The sequence below is a fragment of the Scyliorhinus torazame genome, chromosome 6 (genome assembly GCF_047496885.1).
Source record: "Scyliorhinus torazame isolate Kashiwa2021f chromosome 6, sScyTor2.1, whole genome shotgun sequence".
NCBI classification, from domain to species: domain Eukaryota; kingdom Metazoa; phylum Chordata; class Chondrichthyes; order Carcharhiniformes; family Scyliorhinidae; genus Scyliorhinus; species Scyliorhinus torazame.
This window is the reverse complement of record NC_092712.1, coordinates 77168302-77185812: the sequence shown is the minus strand read 5'-3', so window position 1 is coordinate 77185812 and position 17511 is coordinate 77168302. Positions and strand designations below refer to the sequence as shown.

Sequence of the window (17511 nt, the reverse complement as noted above, 5' to 3'; positions counted from 1 at the left end):
CTGAATCAGGCTTTGCCTGGCACACGAGGACGACGAGTTTACCCTGCTTAGGGCATCTGCCCACAGCCCCTCCTCGATCTCCTCCCCCAGCTCTTCTTCCCATTTCCCTTTTAGTTCATCTACCATAGTCTCCCCTTCGTCCCTCATTTCCCTATATATATCTGACACCTTACCATCCCCCACCCATGTCTTTGAGATCACTCTGTCCTGCACCTCATTCGTCGGGAGCTGCGGGAATTCCCTCACCTGTTGCCTCGCAAAAGCCCTCAGTTGCATATACCTGAATGCATTCCCTTGGGGCAACCCATATTTCTCGGTCAGCGCTCCCAGACTCGAGAACTTCCCATCCACAAACAGATCTTTCAGTTGCGTTATTCCTGCTCTTTGCCACATTCCATATCCCCCATCCATTCCCCCCGGGGCAAACCTATGGTTGTTTCTTAACAGGGACCCCCCCCCCCCCCCGCAAGGCTCCAGTCTTTCCCCTATGCCATCTCCACTGTCCCCAAATCTTCAGTGTAGCCACCACCACCGGGCTTGTGGTGTAGTTCCTCGGTGAGAACGGCAATGGGGCTGTCACCATAGCCTGTAGACTAGTCCCCCTACAGGACGCCCTCTCTAATCTCTTCCACGCCGCTCCCTCCTCCTCCTCTCCCATCCACTTACTCACCATTGAAATATTAGCGGCCCAATAATACTCACTTAGGCTCAGTAGTGCCAGCCCCCCCCTATCCCTGCTACGCTGTAAGAATCCCTTCCTCACTCTCGGGGTCTTCCCGGCCCACACAAAACCCATGATGCTCTTTTCAATCCTTTTTAAAAAAGCCTTCGTGATCACCACCGGGAGGCACTGAAACACAAAGAGGAATCTCGGGAGGACCAACATCTTAACCGCCTGCACCCTCCCTGCCAGTGACAGGGATACCATATCCCATCTCTTGAATCCTCCTCCATTTGTTCCACCAACCGCGTTAAATTTAACCTATGCAATGTGCCCCAATTCTTGGCTATCTGGATCCCCAGGTAACGAAAGTCCCTTGTCACCTTCCTCAACGGTAGGTCCTCTATTTCTCTACTCTGCTCCCCTGGATGCACCACAAAGAACTCACTTTTCCCCAAGTTCAATTTATACCCTGAAAAATCCCCAAACTCCCCAAGTATCCGCATTATTTCTGGCATCCGCTCCGCCGGGTCTGCCACATATAGGAACAAATCGTCCGCATACAAAGATACCCGGTGTTCTTCTCCTCCTCCAAGTACTCCCCTCCACTTCTTGGAACCCCTCAACGCTATCGCCAGGGGCTCAATCGCCAGTGCAAACAATAATGGGGACAGAGGGCATCCCTGCCTTGTCCCTCTATGGAGCCGAAAATATGCAGATCCCCGTCCATTCGTGACCTCGCTCGCCATCGGGGCCCTATACAACAGCTGCACCCATCTAACATACCCCTCTCCAAAACCAAATCTCCTCAACACCTCCCACAAATAATCCCACTCCACTCTATCAAATGCTTTCTCGGCATCCATTGCCACTACTATCTCCGTTTCCCCCTCTGGTGGGGGCATCATCATTACCCCTAACAGCCTCCGTATATTAGTGTTCAGCTGTCTCCCCTTCACAAACCCAGTTTGGTCCTCGTGGACCACCCCCGGGACACATTCCTCTATTCTCATTGCCATTACCTTGGCCAGGATCTTGGCATCTACATTTAGGAGGGAAATAGGTCTATAGGACCCGCATTGTAGCGGATCCTTTTCCTTCTTTAAGAGAAGCGATATCGTTGCTTCAGACATAGTCGGGGGCAGTTGTCCCCTTTCCTTTGCCTCATTAAAGGTCCTCGTCAATACCGGGGCGAGCAAGTCCACATATTTTCTATAGAATTCGACTGGGAATCCATCCGGTCCCGGGGCCTTTCCCGCCTGCATGCTCCTAATTCCTTTCACCACTTCTTCTACCTTGATCTGTGCTCCCAGTCCCACCCTTTCCTGCTCTTCCACCTTGAGAAATTCCAGCCGATCCAAAAAGCCCATCATTCTCTCCCTCCCATCCGGGGGTTGAGCTTCATATAATTTTTTATAAAATGTCTTGAACACTCCATTCACTCTCTCCGCTCCCCGCTCCATCTCTCCTTCCTCATCCCTCACTCTCCCTATTTCCCTCACTGCTCCCCTTTTCCTCAATTGGTGTGCCAGCAACCTGCTCGCCTTCTCCCCATATTCGTACTGTACACCCTGTGCCTTCCTCCATTGTGCCTCTGCAGTGCCCGTAGTCAGCAAGTCAAATTCTACATGTAGCCTTTGCCTTTCCCTGTACAGTCCCTCCTCCGGTGCTTCCGCATATTGTCTGTCCACCCTCAAAAGTTCTTGCAGCAACCGCTCCCGTTCCTTACTCTCCTGCTTCCCTTTATGTGCCCTTATTGATATCAGCTCCCCTCTAACCACCGCCTTCAGCGCCTCCCAGACCACTCCCACCTGGACCTCCCCATTATCATTGAGTTCCAAGTACTTTTCAATGCACCCCCTCACCCTTAGACACACACCCTCATCTGCCATTAGCCCCTGCGCAGGGGCCTTCTGGGAGGTGAGTAGTGAGTTTAAAAGCTCTTAGCTTTACAGGAGCAGCCCTTTGGATTTTGGCGGCAGCGGTGCGCAGGGGCCTACTGGGAGGTGAGTAGTGAGTTTAAAAAGCCTTACCTTTACAGGAGCAGCCCTTTGGATTTCGGCAGCAGCGGTACGCAGGGGCCTTCTGGGAGGTGAGTAGTGAATTTAAAAAGCCTTGCCTGGTCCCGTGTCTGTTCTTCTTTTCTGTTTTATTTGTTTTTATATAAGGCGGGAACCGGAAGTTCGACCTCTGGCAAGCCCCCCCCCCCCCCCCAACCAACCAATAAATTCTGGTGGAGAGGAAACCCGAGACACTACACGTGTAGTGTCTCCCACGCGCCCTCCTCCTCTAACCTAATAATAAGACCCATTGGTGTAAGGTAAGTGCCATATTATATTATTAGCATTGTGCAGGTCAAGGATCGGAGGTGGAGGAGCAGTCTCTGTCAGCGAGAGAACCTGAGAACATCTCAGACACTCAGAAGGTAAGTAAGTGATTTTTACTTTTATACCTTTTTTCAAATTGTGTGTGTCGGGGGGAAACTGAAGTGACATCACAGAAAAGCTGTGACCTGAGTGGCTGGTTGGGATTCTAACCTAAATTAAAAAAAAATTTGAGTATTTGGGAACTAATTAAACATAATAACTTAATTATAATTTAGAGGATATCTAAGCCAGAGATCGGAGAGTATTATAGTTAGCTATCGCATTTCTATTAGAAATCTAGTGCTAGGAAACAGATAGTTGACAGTAACTTTGCAATTTAAAAAAAAAGTATTTTAAAAAAAAAAAGACAAATTTTAATTTTAATTAATTGATGCAATGTCAGTTAGAGGGGTGCTGTGCTCTGACTGTGAGATGTGGCAGATCCGGGAGGCTTCCAGCGTCCCGGATGGCTTCATCTGCAGAAAGTGCACCCAACTGCAGCTCCTCACAGACCGCATGGTTCGGTTGGAGCAGCAATTGGATGCACTTAGGAGCATGCACGTGGCGGAAAGCGTCATAGATCGCAGTTATGTAAATGTGGTTACACCCAAGGTGCAGGCAGAGAAATGGGTGACCACCAGAAAGGGCAGGCAGTCAGTGCAGGAATCCCCTGTGGTTGTCCCCCTCTCGAACAGATATACCCCTTTGGATACTGTCGGGGGGGATAGCCCATCAGGGGAAAACAGCAGCAGCCAGAGAAGTGGCACCACGGCTGGCTCTGATGTTCAGAAGGGAGGGTCAAAGCGCAGAAGAGTAATAGTAATAGGGGACTCTATAGTCAGGGGCACAGATAGGCGCTTCTGTGGACGTGAAAGAGACTCCAGGATGGTATGTTGCCTCCCTGGTGCCAGGGTCCAGGATGTCTCCGAACGGGTAGAGGGAATCCTGAAGGGGGAGGGCAAACAGGCAGAGGTCGTTGTACATATTGGTACTAACGACATAGGCAGGAAGGGGCATGAGGTCCTGCAGCAGGAGTTCAGGGAGCTAGGCAGAAAGTTAAAAGACAGGACCTCGAGGGTTGTAATCTCGGGATTACTCCCTGTGCCACGTGCCAGTGAGGCTAGAAATAGGAAGATAGAGCAGACAAACACGTGGCTAAACAGCTGGTGTAGGAGGGTGGGTTTCCGTTATCTGGACCACTGGGAGCTCTTCCGGGGCAGGTGTGACCTGTATAAGATGGACGGGTTGCATCTAAACCGGAGAGGCATAAATATCCTGGCCGCGAGGTTTGCTAGTGTCACACGGGAGGGTTTAAACTAGTATGGCAGGGGGGTGGGCACGGGAGCAATAGGTCAGAAGGTGAGAGCATTGAGGGAGAACTAGGGAATAGGGACAGTGTGGCTCTGAGGCAGAGCAGACGGGGAGAAGTTGCTGAACACAGCGGGTCTGGTGGCCTGAAGTGCATATGTTTTAATGCAAGGAGCATTACGGGTAAGGCAGATGAACTTAGAGCTTGGATTACTACTTGGAACTATGATGTTGTTGCCATTACAGAGACCTGGTTGAGGGAAGGGCAGGATTGGCAGCTAAACGTTCCAGGATTTAGATGTTTCAGGCGGGATAGAGGGGGATGTAAAAAGGGAGGCGGAGTTGCGCTACTTGTTCGGGAGAATATCACAGCTATACTGCGAGAGGACACCTCAGAGGGCAGTGAGGCTATATGGGTAGAGATCAGGAATAAGAAGGGTGCAGTCACAATGTTGGGGGTATACTACAGGCCTCCCAACAGCCAGCGGGAGATAGAGGAGCAGATAGGTAGACAGATTTTGGAAAAGAGTAAAAACAACAGGGTTGTGGTGATGGGAGACTTCAACTTCCCCAATATTGACTGGGACTCACTTAGTGCCAGGGGCTTAGACGGGGCGGAGTTTGTAAGGAGCATCCAGGAGGGCTTCTTAAAACAATATGTAAACAGTCCAACTAGGGAAGGGGCGGTACTGGACCTGGTATTGGGGAATGAGCCCGGCCAGGTGGTAGATGTTTCAGTAGGGGAGCATTTCGGTAACAGTGACCACAATTCAGTAAGTTTTAAAGTACTGGTGGACAAGGATAAGAGTGGTCCGAGGATGAATGTGCTAAATTGGGGGAAGGCTAATTATAACAATATTAGGCGGGAACTGAAGAACATAGATTGGGGGCGGATGTTTGAGGGCAAATCAACATCTGACATGTGGGAGGCTTTCAAGTGTCAGTTGAAAGGAATACAGGACAGGCATGTTCCTGTGAGGAAGAAAGATAAATACGGCAATTTTCGGGAACCTTGGATGACGAGTGATATTGTAGGCCTCGTCAAAAAGAAAAAGGAGGCATTTGTCAGGGCTAAAAGGCTGGGAACAGACGAAGCCTGTGTGGCATATAAGGAAAGTAGGAAGGAACTTAAGCAAGGAGTCAGGAGGGCTAGAAGGGGTCATGAAAAGTCATTGGCAAATAGGGTTAAGGAAAATCCCAAGGCTTTTTACACGTACATAAAAAGCAAGAGGGTAGCCAGGGAAAGGGTTGGCCCACTGAAGGATAGGCAAGGGAATCTATGTGTGGAGCCAGAGGAAATGGGCGAGGTACTAAATGAATACTTTGCATCAGTATTCACCAAAGAGAAGGAATTGGTAGATGTTGAGTCTGGAGAAGGGGGTGTAGATAGCCTGGGTCACATTGTGATCCAAAAAGACGAGGTGTTGGGTGTCTTAAAAAATATTAAGGTAGATAAGTCCCCAGGGCCTGATGGGATCTACCCCAGAATACTGAAGGAGGCTGGAGAGGAAATTGCTGAGGCCTTGACAGAAATCTTTGGATCCTCGCTGTCTTCAGGGGATGTCCCGGAGGACTGGAGAATAGCCAATGTTGTTCCTCTGTTTAAGAAGGGTAGCAAGGATAATCCCGGGAACTGCAAGCCGGTGAGCCTTACTTCAGTGGTAGGGAAATTACTGGAGAGAATTCTTCGAGACAGGATCTACTCCCATTTGGAAGCAAATGGACGTATTAGTGAGAGGCAGCACGGTTTTGTGAAGGGGAGGTCGTGTCTCACTAACTTGATAGAGTTTTTCGAGGAGGTCACTAAGATGATTGATGCAGGTAGGGCAGTAGATGTTGTCTATATGGACTTCAGTAAGGCCTTTGACAAGGTCCCTCATGGTAGACTAGTACAAAAGGTGAAGTCACACGGGATCAGGGGTGAACTGGCAAGGTGGATACAGAACTGGCTAGGCCATAGAAGGCAGAGGGTAGCAATGGAGGGATGCTTTTCTAATTGGAGGGCTGTGACCAGTGGTGTTCCACAGGGATCAGTGCTGGGACCTTTGCTCTTTGTAGTATATATAAATGATTTGGAGGAAAATGTAACTGGTCTGATTAGTAAGTTTGCAGACGACACAAAGGTTGGTGGAATTGCGGATAGCGATGAGGACTGTCTGAGGATACAGCAGGATTTAGATTGTCTGGAGACTTGGGCGGAGAGATGGCAGATGGAGTTTAATCCGGACAAATGTGAGGTAATCCATTTTGGAAGGGCTAATGCAGGTAGGGAATATACAGTGAATGGTAGAACCCTCAAGAGTATTGAAAGTCAAAGAGATCTAGGAGTACAGGTCCACAGGTCATTGAAAGGGGCAACACAGGTGGAGAAGGTAGTCAAGAAGGCATACGGCATGCTTGCCTTCATTGGCCGGGGCATTGAGTATAAAAATTGGCAAGTCATGTTGCAGCTGTATGGAACCTTAGTTAGGCCACACTTGGAGTATAGTGTTCAATTCTGGTCGCCACACTACCAGAAGGATGTGGAGGCTTTAGAGAGGGTGCAGAAGAGATTTACCAGAATGTTGCCTGGTTTGGAGGGCATAAGCTATGAGGAGCGATTGAATAAACTCGGTTTGTTCTCACTGGAACGAAGGAGGTTGAGGGGCGACCTGATAGAGGTATACAAAATTATGAGGGGCACAGACAGAGTGGATAGTCAGAGGCTTTTCCCCAGGGTAGAGGGGTCAATTACTCGGGGGCATAGGTTTAAGGTGAGAGGGGCAAGGTTTAGAGTAGATGTACGAGGCAAGTTTTTTTACGCAGAGGGTAGTGGGTGCCTGGAACTCACTACCGGAGGAGGTAGTGGAAGCAGGGACGATAGGGACATTTAAGGGGCATCTTGACAAATATATGAATAGGATGGGAATAGAAGGATACGGACCCAGGAAGTGTAGAAGATTGTAGTTTAGTAGGGCAGTATGGTCGGCACGGGCTTGGAGGGCCGAAGGGCCTGTTCCTGTGCTGTACATTTCTTTGTTCTTTGTTATTAGTCCCAGGTCCATTCTCCAGGGTGGGCGCCCTCCTGTTTCCTCCCCTATCTCCAAGTCTACCCAGTGTGGAACGTGATCCGAAATGGCTACAGCCGTATACTCCGTTCCCCTCACCTTCGGGATCAACGCCCTTCCCACACAAAAAAGTCTATTCGAGAGTAGACTTTATGGACATAGGAGAAAAACGAGAACTCCTTACTCCTAGGTCTGCTAAATCTCCACGGGTCTACACCTCCCATCTGCTCCATAAAATCTTTAAGTACCTTGGCTGCTGCCGGCCTCCTTCCAGTCCTGGACTTCGACCTATCCAGCCCTGGTTCCAACACCGTATTAAAATCTCCCCCCATTATCAGCTTTCCCATCTCTAGGTCCGGAATGCGTCCTAGCATCCGCCTCATAAAATTGGCATCATCCCAGTTCGGGGCATATACGTTTACCAAAACCACCGTCTCCCCCTGTAGTTTGCCACTCACCGTCACGTATCTGCCCCCGTTATCCGCCACTATAGTCTTTGCCTCGAACATTACCCGCTTCCCCACTAATATAGCCACCCCCCTGTTTTTCGCATCTAGCCCCGAATGGAACACCTGCCCCACCCATCCTTTGCGTAGCCTAACCTGGTCTATCAGTTTCAGGTGCGTTTCCTGTAACATAACCACATCTGCCTTAAGTTTCTTAAGGTGTGCGAGTACCCGTGCCCTCTTTATCGGCCCGTTCAGCCCTCTCACGTTCCACGTGATCAGCCGGGTTGGGGGGCTTCCTACCCCCCCCCCCCCCCCCTGTCGATTAGCCATCCCCTTTTTCCAGCTCTTCACGCGGTTCCCACGCAGCTGTATCTCCCCCAGGCGGTGCCCCCCCGCCCATCCTCTCCCATACCAGCTCCCCCCTCTCCCCAGCAGCAGCAACCCAGTAATTCCCCCCCCCCCCCCCACCCCCACTAGATCCCCCGCTAGCATAATTACTCCCCCCATGTTGCTCCCAGAAGTCAGCAAACTCTGGCCGACCTCGGCTCGCACCGTGTGACGCCCCCTCCTTCCTGCTTCTCTATTCCTGCCATGATTATCATAGCGCGGGAACCAAGCCCGCGCTTCTCCCTTGGCCCCGCCCCAATGGCCAACGCCCCATCTCCTCCACCTCCCCTCCTCCCCCCTTCACCACCTGTGGAAGAGAGAAAAGTTACCACATCGCAGGATTAGTACATAAAACTCCACTTTCCCCCTTTTTAACCCCCCTCTTCGCCCCCCACATTCGCCCCACCACTTTGTTCAAACGTTCTTTTTAATAACCCGCTCATTCCAGTTTTTCTTCCACAATAAAAGTCCACGCTTCATCCGCCGTCTCAAAGTAGTGGTGCCTCCCTCGATATGTGACCCACAGTCTTGCCGGTTGCAGCATTCCAAATTTTATCTTCTTTTTATGAAGCACCGCCTTGGCCCGATTAAAGCTCGCCCTCCTTCTCGCCACCTCCGCACTCCAGTCTTGATAAACGCGGATCACCGCGTTCTCCCATTTACTGCTCCGAGTTTTCTTTGCCCATCTAAGGACCATTTCTCTATCCTTAAAACGGAGGAATCTCACCACTATGGCTCTGGGAATTTCTCCTGTTCTCGGTCCTCGCGCCATCACTCGGTATGCTCCCTCCACCTCCAACGGACCCGCCGGGGCCTCCGCTCCCATTAACGAGTGCAGCATCGTGCTCACATATGCCCCGACGTCCGCTCCCTCCGCACCTTCAGGAAGACCAAGAATCCTCAGGTTGTTCCTCCTTGCGTTGTTCTCCAGTGCCTCCAACCTTTCCACACATCGTTTCTGATGTGCCTTATGCGTCTCCGTCTTCACCACCAGGCCCTGTATGTCGTCCTCATTCTCGGCTGCCTTTGCCTTCACGACCCGAAGCTCCCGCTCCTGGGTCTTTTGTTCCTCCTTTAGCCCTTCGATCGCCTGTAGTATCGGGGCCAACAGCTCTTTCTTCATTTCCTTTTTGAGCTCTTCCACACAGCATTTCAAGAACTCTTGTTGTTCAGGGCCCCATGTTAAACTGCCACCTTCCGACGCCATCTTGGTTTTTGCTTGCCTTCCTTGCCGCTGTTCTAAAGGATCCACTGCAATCCGGCCACTTTCTCCTCCTTTTTTCATCCGTATCCAGGGGGGATTCCATTCTGGTTTACCGCACAGTGTTTTTAGCCGTCAAAATTGCCGTTGGGGCTCCTATCAAGAGCCCAAAAGTCCGTTTCACCGGGAGCTGCCGAAACGTGCGACTCAGCTGGTCATCGCCGCACCCAGAAGTCCACAATCGGTTATCTATAAGATACAGGACTCTGCGCAGGAAATTAAGTTTTGGGCATTCTCCGATGGGTAGACTAAACTTTCTAAATAACGAATCATTATAAAATAAATTTTTAGGTTTTTAATTACACTGTCAGCCAACATCCAAAGACTAGTTTTTCTAGAAAAAGAGATAGGAACAGAAGGCAAGAGATTATTGGGTATCAACTATTGCTTTTATACAATACAAAAATACCTGCACAATGTTATAAATTATTCAATATTTAACACTTTCTGCATCAATACCATAATTTAAAAATTAAATGATACTGGGCAGACTATTAAGACCAAAGTGAGCCAGGATAGCATTCAATAAATGCCAGTGAAATGTTTCTTAAAATAATGTACACCAAGCCTATATAACTGAGCAAGAGTGAAATATATATTACATAGTGGTTTCACTCTCAATGAGTATTGGTAACGTCCACCTTCATTTGCAAGGAACCAACTCAGAATAATGCAGATTGAGCTTACCCACACCAATCAGTGATAGTGTCTAGATAAGTAGATAACTCACTGAGCAGTGGGGGCAACTCTCCAGTCATAAAAAACTGCCACTCAGCCTGTGGTGATAGTATGAGGAAAAATTAAAAGGAAACACAAGCAGAAAAGTAGAACAGGGAGAGATGACTAATGCCAGTATCTACAACTATTATGAAAACCATACTTTGTTGAGAGCGGAGGTCAGGAACCTCAACTGCCGATGTATCTCAAGCTTTTGCGCATGCACAGACCAGGAGCGGGCTGTACATGCACAGTTTTGAATTTTATTTTGTGTTCTTTAGGCCCAGTGCACAGGTCTGAAGAAAGCTTGCCGCATAAACCCAGATGTGACTGGGAGCACCATTGAGAACAAATCTCCCAGGCAGCGGATGGGGCCCAAGAGAGTCCCAGAGGGGACAGGAGTGAGAAATGGTCCTAGTTCAGTTAAAGAGAGCGAAGAGAAGAAAAACAGGCTCCAAACAGAAAAGGGCTGCAAAGAGCAGACTATACATTAAGAAGGCAACTGCAGGTTGTTGACTTTGTGCTGCAGACAAAGGCACTCCTTTGGAGCAGTTGTATTCTGCTCAGCAAGGCCAATGAGCTGAAGGTTCGTTTGCAAGCTGGTGGTCGAGTATATACGTAGGAATCCAGGGGAATGGAATCTCAGGAGACAAGATGAAAACCCTGCGATGTGGCCCATTGTTGATGCAGTCCAAGTTGAAGCAGGTTGTGCAGAAAATTTTGCAGGTTAGATCGTCAAGAAGGTAAAGATAGATATACCTCCTTGTCAGAAAGACGAAATTTCAGAGAAATTGGTTGACTTGTTACTGACATCTGGGTGGGTTGTTGAGAAATCCGCAGATTTGGTTTTGGTTGCATTTGACATTTGTGCAAAGTGGTGTGTTTGACCAGTTTGTCTGTTAATTCAATGTACCTCATATTAACCCTGAATGTTAGAGTACAAGATAAATAATGTAAATTATTTTGTCTTTTTGACCTTGTATAGTAAAGTTCATTTTTGTTTGTTCAAAACTTGTGGCTTTATTCTCTTATTTGAATCTCAGACTTTACCTACTTTAAACAATACCTTTATTGGTCCCCGACAGATTACCAAAACTTGGGGGTGTGGTCTAACATCATGATATTTCAATTTCCATAAACAGTTTCTTTCCTACAGTAAAGCAATTATTTTGTGTGGCAGCAATCTTTAGTTGTGTACAGAAATGTAAAATGTTTCCAATGGCAAAAATAATAAGTCTCTAAGAAGAATTGTTGGCAGATGACCCAGTTCTGAAGAAAGTTGGAATGATGTGGAGTGACAGTATAAAGCCTCACATCAATGATTACAGAAAGTTCTTCAGGAATAAAGTATACACTATTCTGACCACATAGCAAAGAAATTGTGACAGGGTAGCACAATTGCATTTGGTCAAGCACCAATCTCAGAAAAATAAAAGTAACAGAAAGCATGATTTAACTCAATCATGCAGTTGGAATTTCACGATGCACCTTAGAAGTGAACTTTTTTAAAAAAATATAAAATATTTAAAGAATATTGGCCATTATCTTTAAATCTACAAAGCTATAGCTACACAACTTCTGCAACTCTGCCCAAGACTACAACTGAATTTTATTTGGCAACGCCACTTCCAAATGTATAATTCATGTACAAAAGGAAATCCCCAGTGAGTGATATGATAGCTCAATTACCAACTAAGTCATCATCATAAACACTACTTATATCAGAAAACTCTTACCATCTAAAAGATCCCTAATCTTGTCCATGTAAATTTCAAAATATGAAACCTGGAAGATACAAGTTAAATGACAGCAGTTAATCTCAAAGAACAAATAAGAGATGGTCTCAGAAATTCTTTAATAGTTATATTACTAGTCTAATATTCCAGCAAATGCAAACAAATCCCAAAGCAATTTTGAGAATTTTAAAAAATGTCTGCAAGCAAAACCAGTAAAAGGTGATCATTGTTGCCAATGGATACAAAAATGCAACTGGTTCACTATTGCCCTTCAGGGATGGAACCCTTCCGTTCTTATATGGGCTGGCCAATACATAACTCAACTACTCTCCAAAGTGATCTAAGCAAGTTACTCAAGTGTATCAAAGCACTACACAGTGGTTTAAGAAAAAGACGCAACATGACCTTCAAGGTCAACTAAGGATAAGCACTATTTGAATAGCAGCCTTGCCAGTGACAGCCACATCCACTAAATTTGCTTCAAAAGGCAGTTTTACCTTGATGTGGAATTCCAAATTTTCATCCATGGAGTAAATGTAATTAAAAATATCTTGGGCTATCCTGGGAATTATTCCCATACAATCAAGATCATGAAGTGTTCCCTGTAAGTAGAAATAAAATTATGATATTATAAATGACAAACAGACATACAGTCCCTTATACCAAACAAGTTAACTTATTGATTCAGAATGCAACAGTTAATTTCAGTATAGGAGGGAGGAAAAGCTCAGTTTTTACAGCCCAGTATTTCTAATGCTCTGCAAATAAATCTGCAGCAACTTGTCCTGAATCACTGTCGTAAAGCAAAACGTTTCAACACTTATAGACAACTCTAGGGGTAAAAACCCAAGTAGGTGGAGCTCTTTTTAGATCTTTGGAAATAGATTTCAGAAGCCCAAGCCCAGTGCCCATGCCATCAGCATTCAATTTGTTCAAAAGCAACAAAAAACTGTTGCTATTACAAATAAATTGGGAATTGGCAGGCACAGATAAATAATGGATGAATACCAAGCAGACTCCTTTTGGTGATCGCAGATGAGGGGGGAAAACACTTACTTCCATAGTGTGAGTTTTACCAGAGGACGTCTGTCCATATGCAAATATTGTACCATTGTATCCATCAAGTACATCTAGAAGGAGAACAAAAAATAACAAAGTGAGCACAAACTGACCACAACAAATCTCCATGCCAATCTGTTGCAAGTACTTCTTCAGCACATAAGAACACAACAAGAAATAGGAGAAAACCATATGCCCCATCAAACCTGCTCTGCTATTCAATATATGACTGACCTTGGGGTTCAACTCCTCTTTTCTAGTCACTTCCCATATCTCTCTATTTCCTGAGATGACAAGAATGTCTCTCCCAACCTCAATGTATTCAATATAGCATTTCAAGCTTGATTAGAGGACAACTGATGTGCTAGTTGTACATTCCAAGGAACTATTGAGGCACATTGCTGCAGACATTAAAATATGACATATCACTCCTTGGGGCAGCCATTAGCTGAGCGGTCGCTCAAAAAGATGGCAACTGCCTGGTAACTCATTTTTGGAATTTTTTGACCCGAGAAACGGGCACCAAACCTGTATAAAAACCAAACTAATCGACGCCCCCCCCCCCCCCCCACCCAAACAACTCACCCTGATTTGGGACGCCAGTGAATGAATAGGTTGCACGGGGGGCACAAGGAGAGAGAGAGAGAAAGGATCCGCATGGCAACACGAATCTGAACATGGGGACCCAGCAGAGCCACCACACTGTCCCGGTCTTCAACGGGGAGGTGATGGATTTCATCCCGATAGAACTACAAAAGCACAGGCAGGTCAAAAAAGAGGATCTGATGTCTGCAATGGGGCGGACCCATGGCGGTTTCGGAGGTTGAGGGGGAAGGAATTTTCATACTATCATACGTGCACAAGGTGTACTCCTGGATAGATTTCTTTGCACTGGATAAGGCACTGCTGGTGGGGGTGGTTGATTCAGAGTATATGGCGGTCGTGGTTTCTGACCACTCACTGCACTGGGTGGATCTGCAGATGGTGCGGCTGCAGTGAAGGCTGGATGTGCGATTGCTGGTGGACAAGAGAGAGTCCGAGAGAGCGTGAGGGCGGCCATTCGAAATTATGAAGAGTTGAATAATACAGGGGAGATCACGGCCTCCATGTTGTGGGAGGAGACAACGTATTTTAATTTGGGCACATAGGGAGAGAGTGGAACGGGAGGAAGCTGAGGTTTTTTGAAGACCCCCAAGGGTGGCACGGAGGTATTCAGTGGCACCGGAAGAGGCATTGCTAAAGGAGAGATAGAGCCCCAGGTGGAGCTTGGGCTGGTGTCCTCAGGATAGGCAGTATTCTTCATTATTTTTCATTAGTCTACACTAAAGAGGATAGAAATAGGTAAAAATCATGAAAACAGGAAAATTACAATCAGCAAATTGATGCATCTGTGGACTGACAAGTCCCTGGGTCCTGGTGGACTTCATACTAGGGTCTTAAAAGCAGCAGCTAGGGAGATAGGTGAATAGGTGATCCGTTTGGTTTGCATTTTCCAGAATTCCCTAGATTCAGGGAAGGTTATCAGATTGGAAAATAGCAAATAAAATCTGTCAAACTCTGCTTTAAACATTCTCAAATGACCCAGCTTACACAGCCCTCTGGATAGAATATTCCAAAAATTCATCTTGGTTCCAAATGGTTGCCCCTTTTTGAAATTATAGTCCCTGGTTCTGGACTCCCCCAACTTTGGTTTTTTTTTTTGGGGGGAGCCTTCATTGCAAACACAGTACTCCAGGTGCAGTTGAATGAAGGTACAACTGAAGAAAGACTTTGTTACTCCTGTACTCAAATATTCTTGCGATGAAGAAAAAAAACTTTAAAAAATAAAAGCTAATTGTGAGTACCCAATTATTTTTTTCCAATTAAGGGGCAATTTAGCGTGGCCAAGTCACCTACTCTGCACATCATTTGGGTTGTGGGGGTGAGACCCATGCAGACATGGGGAGGATGTGCAAACTCCACATGGACAGTGATCCAGGGCCGGGATGGAACCCGGGTCTTTGGCGCGGTGAGGCAGCAGTGCTAACCATTGGGCCACTGTGCCGCCCTCCCAATTAGCCTTTGTAATTGCTTGCTAAACCTGCATGTTAGCTTTCAGTGACTTATTGATGAGGACAACCAGGTCCATTTGTACATCTACACTTCCTAACCACTTAGCATTAAGAAATATTCTGCACATCCATTCCTCCTACCAAAGTGGATAACCTCACATTATATTCCACCTGCCATCTTCTTGCCCACTCACCCCAAATCCTCTTGAAGCAACTTTGCATCTTCCTCACAATACATTCCCACCTAGCTTTGTGACACCCACGAACTTGGAAATATTACATTTGGTCCCCACATCAAAATTCTTGATATAGATTGTGAACAGCTGTGGCCCAAGTATTAATTCTTAAGATATCCCACTAGTCACAGCCTGCCAGAGTGAATGACCCATTTATTCCCACTCCTTTCTGCCTGTTAGCTAATGGGTCAGGGTTTAGAGAATCCCAAAGTGTATCATGGAGTTCACCTGACCCACAACTTTTAATAGATTGTGGTATGGGGAGCACACGGCTCACTCTACAGGTATGGTACAACAGAAACTGGACCAGTGGTTTTTTAAAACAAAACAATGTTTATTCCATGAACTCAAGTTAACCTTTTTAAAACAAACAGTGCAGTTCACTTTTAACTTCAGATTCAGCTCACTGAAAAACAGACACACCCAAGCTCTTTCTCAAACTGAAACTAAAAAGCAGAAGTGGCTCTCAGCTCCACTCTCACTCTTGACATCTCTCCAGTAACATGAGCAGCTCCATTTCTTAAAGGTGCATTTCTTAAACACTAATTTCTTAAAGGGTACTCTCACATGACACAGTATATATCTCCTATCCCATGTGCTTTAACTGTGCTAACCAACCAGCGCTTTAACTGTGCTAACCAACTACCCGTGGGGCTTTATCAAAAGTCTTCTAAAACCCAAAGTATACTACATTTACTTAATGTTAGTAACATCCTCAAACAAACCAGTTTAATCAAATATCATTTCTCATTCATTTAAAAAAAAATAAGTTTAGAGTACCCAATTCATTTTTTCCAATTAAAGGGCAATTTAGCATGGCCAATCCACCTAGCCTGCACATCTTTGGGTTGTGGGGGCGAAACCCATGCAAACACGGGAGAATGTGCAAACTCCACACGGACAGTGATCCAGAGTCGGGATTGAACCTGGGACCTCAGCGCCGTGAGGCAGCAGGGCTAACCCTCTGCGCCCCATGCTGCCCCCTTCATTTCTCATTGATAAATCCATGTTGACTATGCCCAAGATCATTATCATCATCCAAGTGTCTATTTAGCATTTTCCCCACTACTGATGTAATGCTAACAGATCTGTAATTCCCCGTTTTCTCTTTCCCTCCCTTCTTGAATACTGGCCGATATTTGCTACCTTCCAATCTGCTAGAGCTATTCCAGAATCAAAGAATTTTGGATGATCACCAATGCATCCACCATCTCCACAGCTTTCGCTTTCAACACTCCAGGTCCCAGTGATTTAGCAACTTCCAGTCCCATTAATTTCTTCTATAGAACCTTCTTACTAATACTAATTTCCTTCAATTCCTCAGATCTCTAATTCTAGGAGATTTCATGTATCCTCTTCAGTGAAGGTTATGCCAGAACCGTACACAATGCTGGTTAGGCCACAGCAGTTCTGGATTCCACATTATAGGACGGGTGTACTGGAAAGGATGCAGAGCGATTTACCAGGATGGTGCCTGGGCTGGAGAATTTTAGTTATGAAGATTCGATAGACAACAAAGAACAAAGAACAAAGAAATGTACAGCACAGGAACAGGCCCTTCGGCCCTCCAAGCCCGTGCCGACCATACTGCCCGACTAAACTACAATCTTCTACACTTCCTGGGTCCGTATCCTTCTATCCCCATCCTATTCATATATTTGTCAAGATGCCCCTTAAATGTCCCTATCGTCCCTGCCTCCACTACCTCCTCCGGTAGTGAGTTCCAGGCACCCACTACCCTCTGCGTAAAAAACTTGCCTCGTACATCTACTCTAAACTTTGCCCCTCTCACCTTAAACCTATGCCCCCTAGTAATTGACCCCTCTACCCTGGGGAAAAGCCTCTGACTATCCACTCTGTCTATGCCACTCATAATTTTGTATACCTCTATCAGGTCGCCCCTCAACCTCCTTCGTTCCAGTGAGAACAAACCGAGTTTATTCAATCGCTCCTCATAGCTTATGCCCTCCATACCAGGCAACATTCTGGTAAATCTCTTCTGCACCCTCTCTAAAGCCTCCACATCCTTCTGGTAGTGTGGCGACCAGAATTGAACACTATACTCCAAGTGTGGCCTAACTAAGGTTCTATACAGCTGCAACATGACTTGCCAATTCTTATACTCAATGCCCCGGCCAATGAAGGCAAGCATGCCGTATGCCTTCTTGACTACCTTCTCCACCTGTGTAGCCCCTTTCAGTGATCTGTGGACCTGTACTCCTAGATCTCTTTG

At 46.6% G+C, this 17511-nt stretch overlaps 1 protein-coding gene across 2 annotated transcripts in view; it reads right to left on the bottom strand.

Moving 5' to 3' along the window:
- The window catches only part of LOC140424849 (kinesin-1 heavy chain), a 176284-nt gene that overhangs the window by 73104 nt on the left and 85669 nt on the right, over positions 1-17511 (bottom strand). For both annotated transcript variants that reach the window (XM_072508347.1, XM_072508346.1), the window contains exons 3-5: positions 12989-13062; positions 12430-12534; positions 11933-11981 (exon numbers count right to left, since the gene is read on the bottom strand). In XM_072508347.1, coding sequence (XP_072364448.1) covers positions 11933-11981; positions 12430-12534; positions 12989-13062 — 228 coding nt within the window. The remainder of the gene's footprint in view (positions 1-11932; positions 11982-12429; positions 12535-12988; positions 13063-17511) is intronic.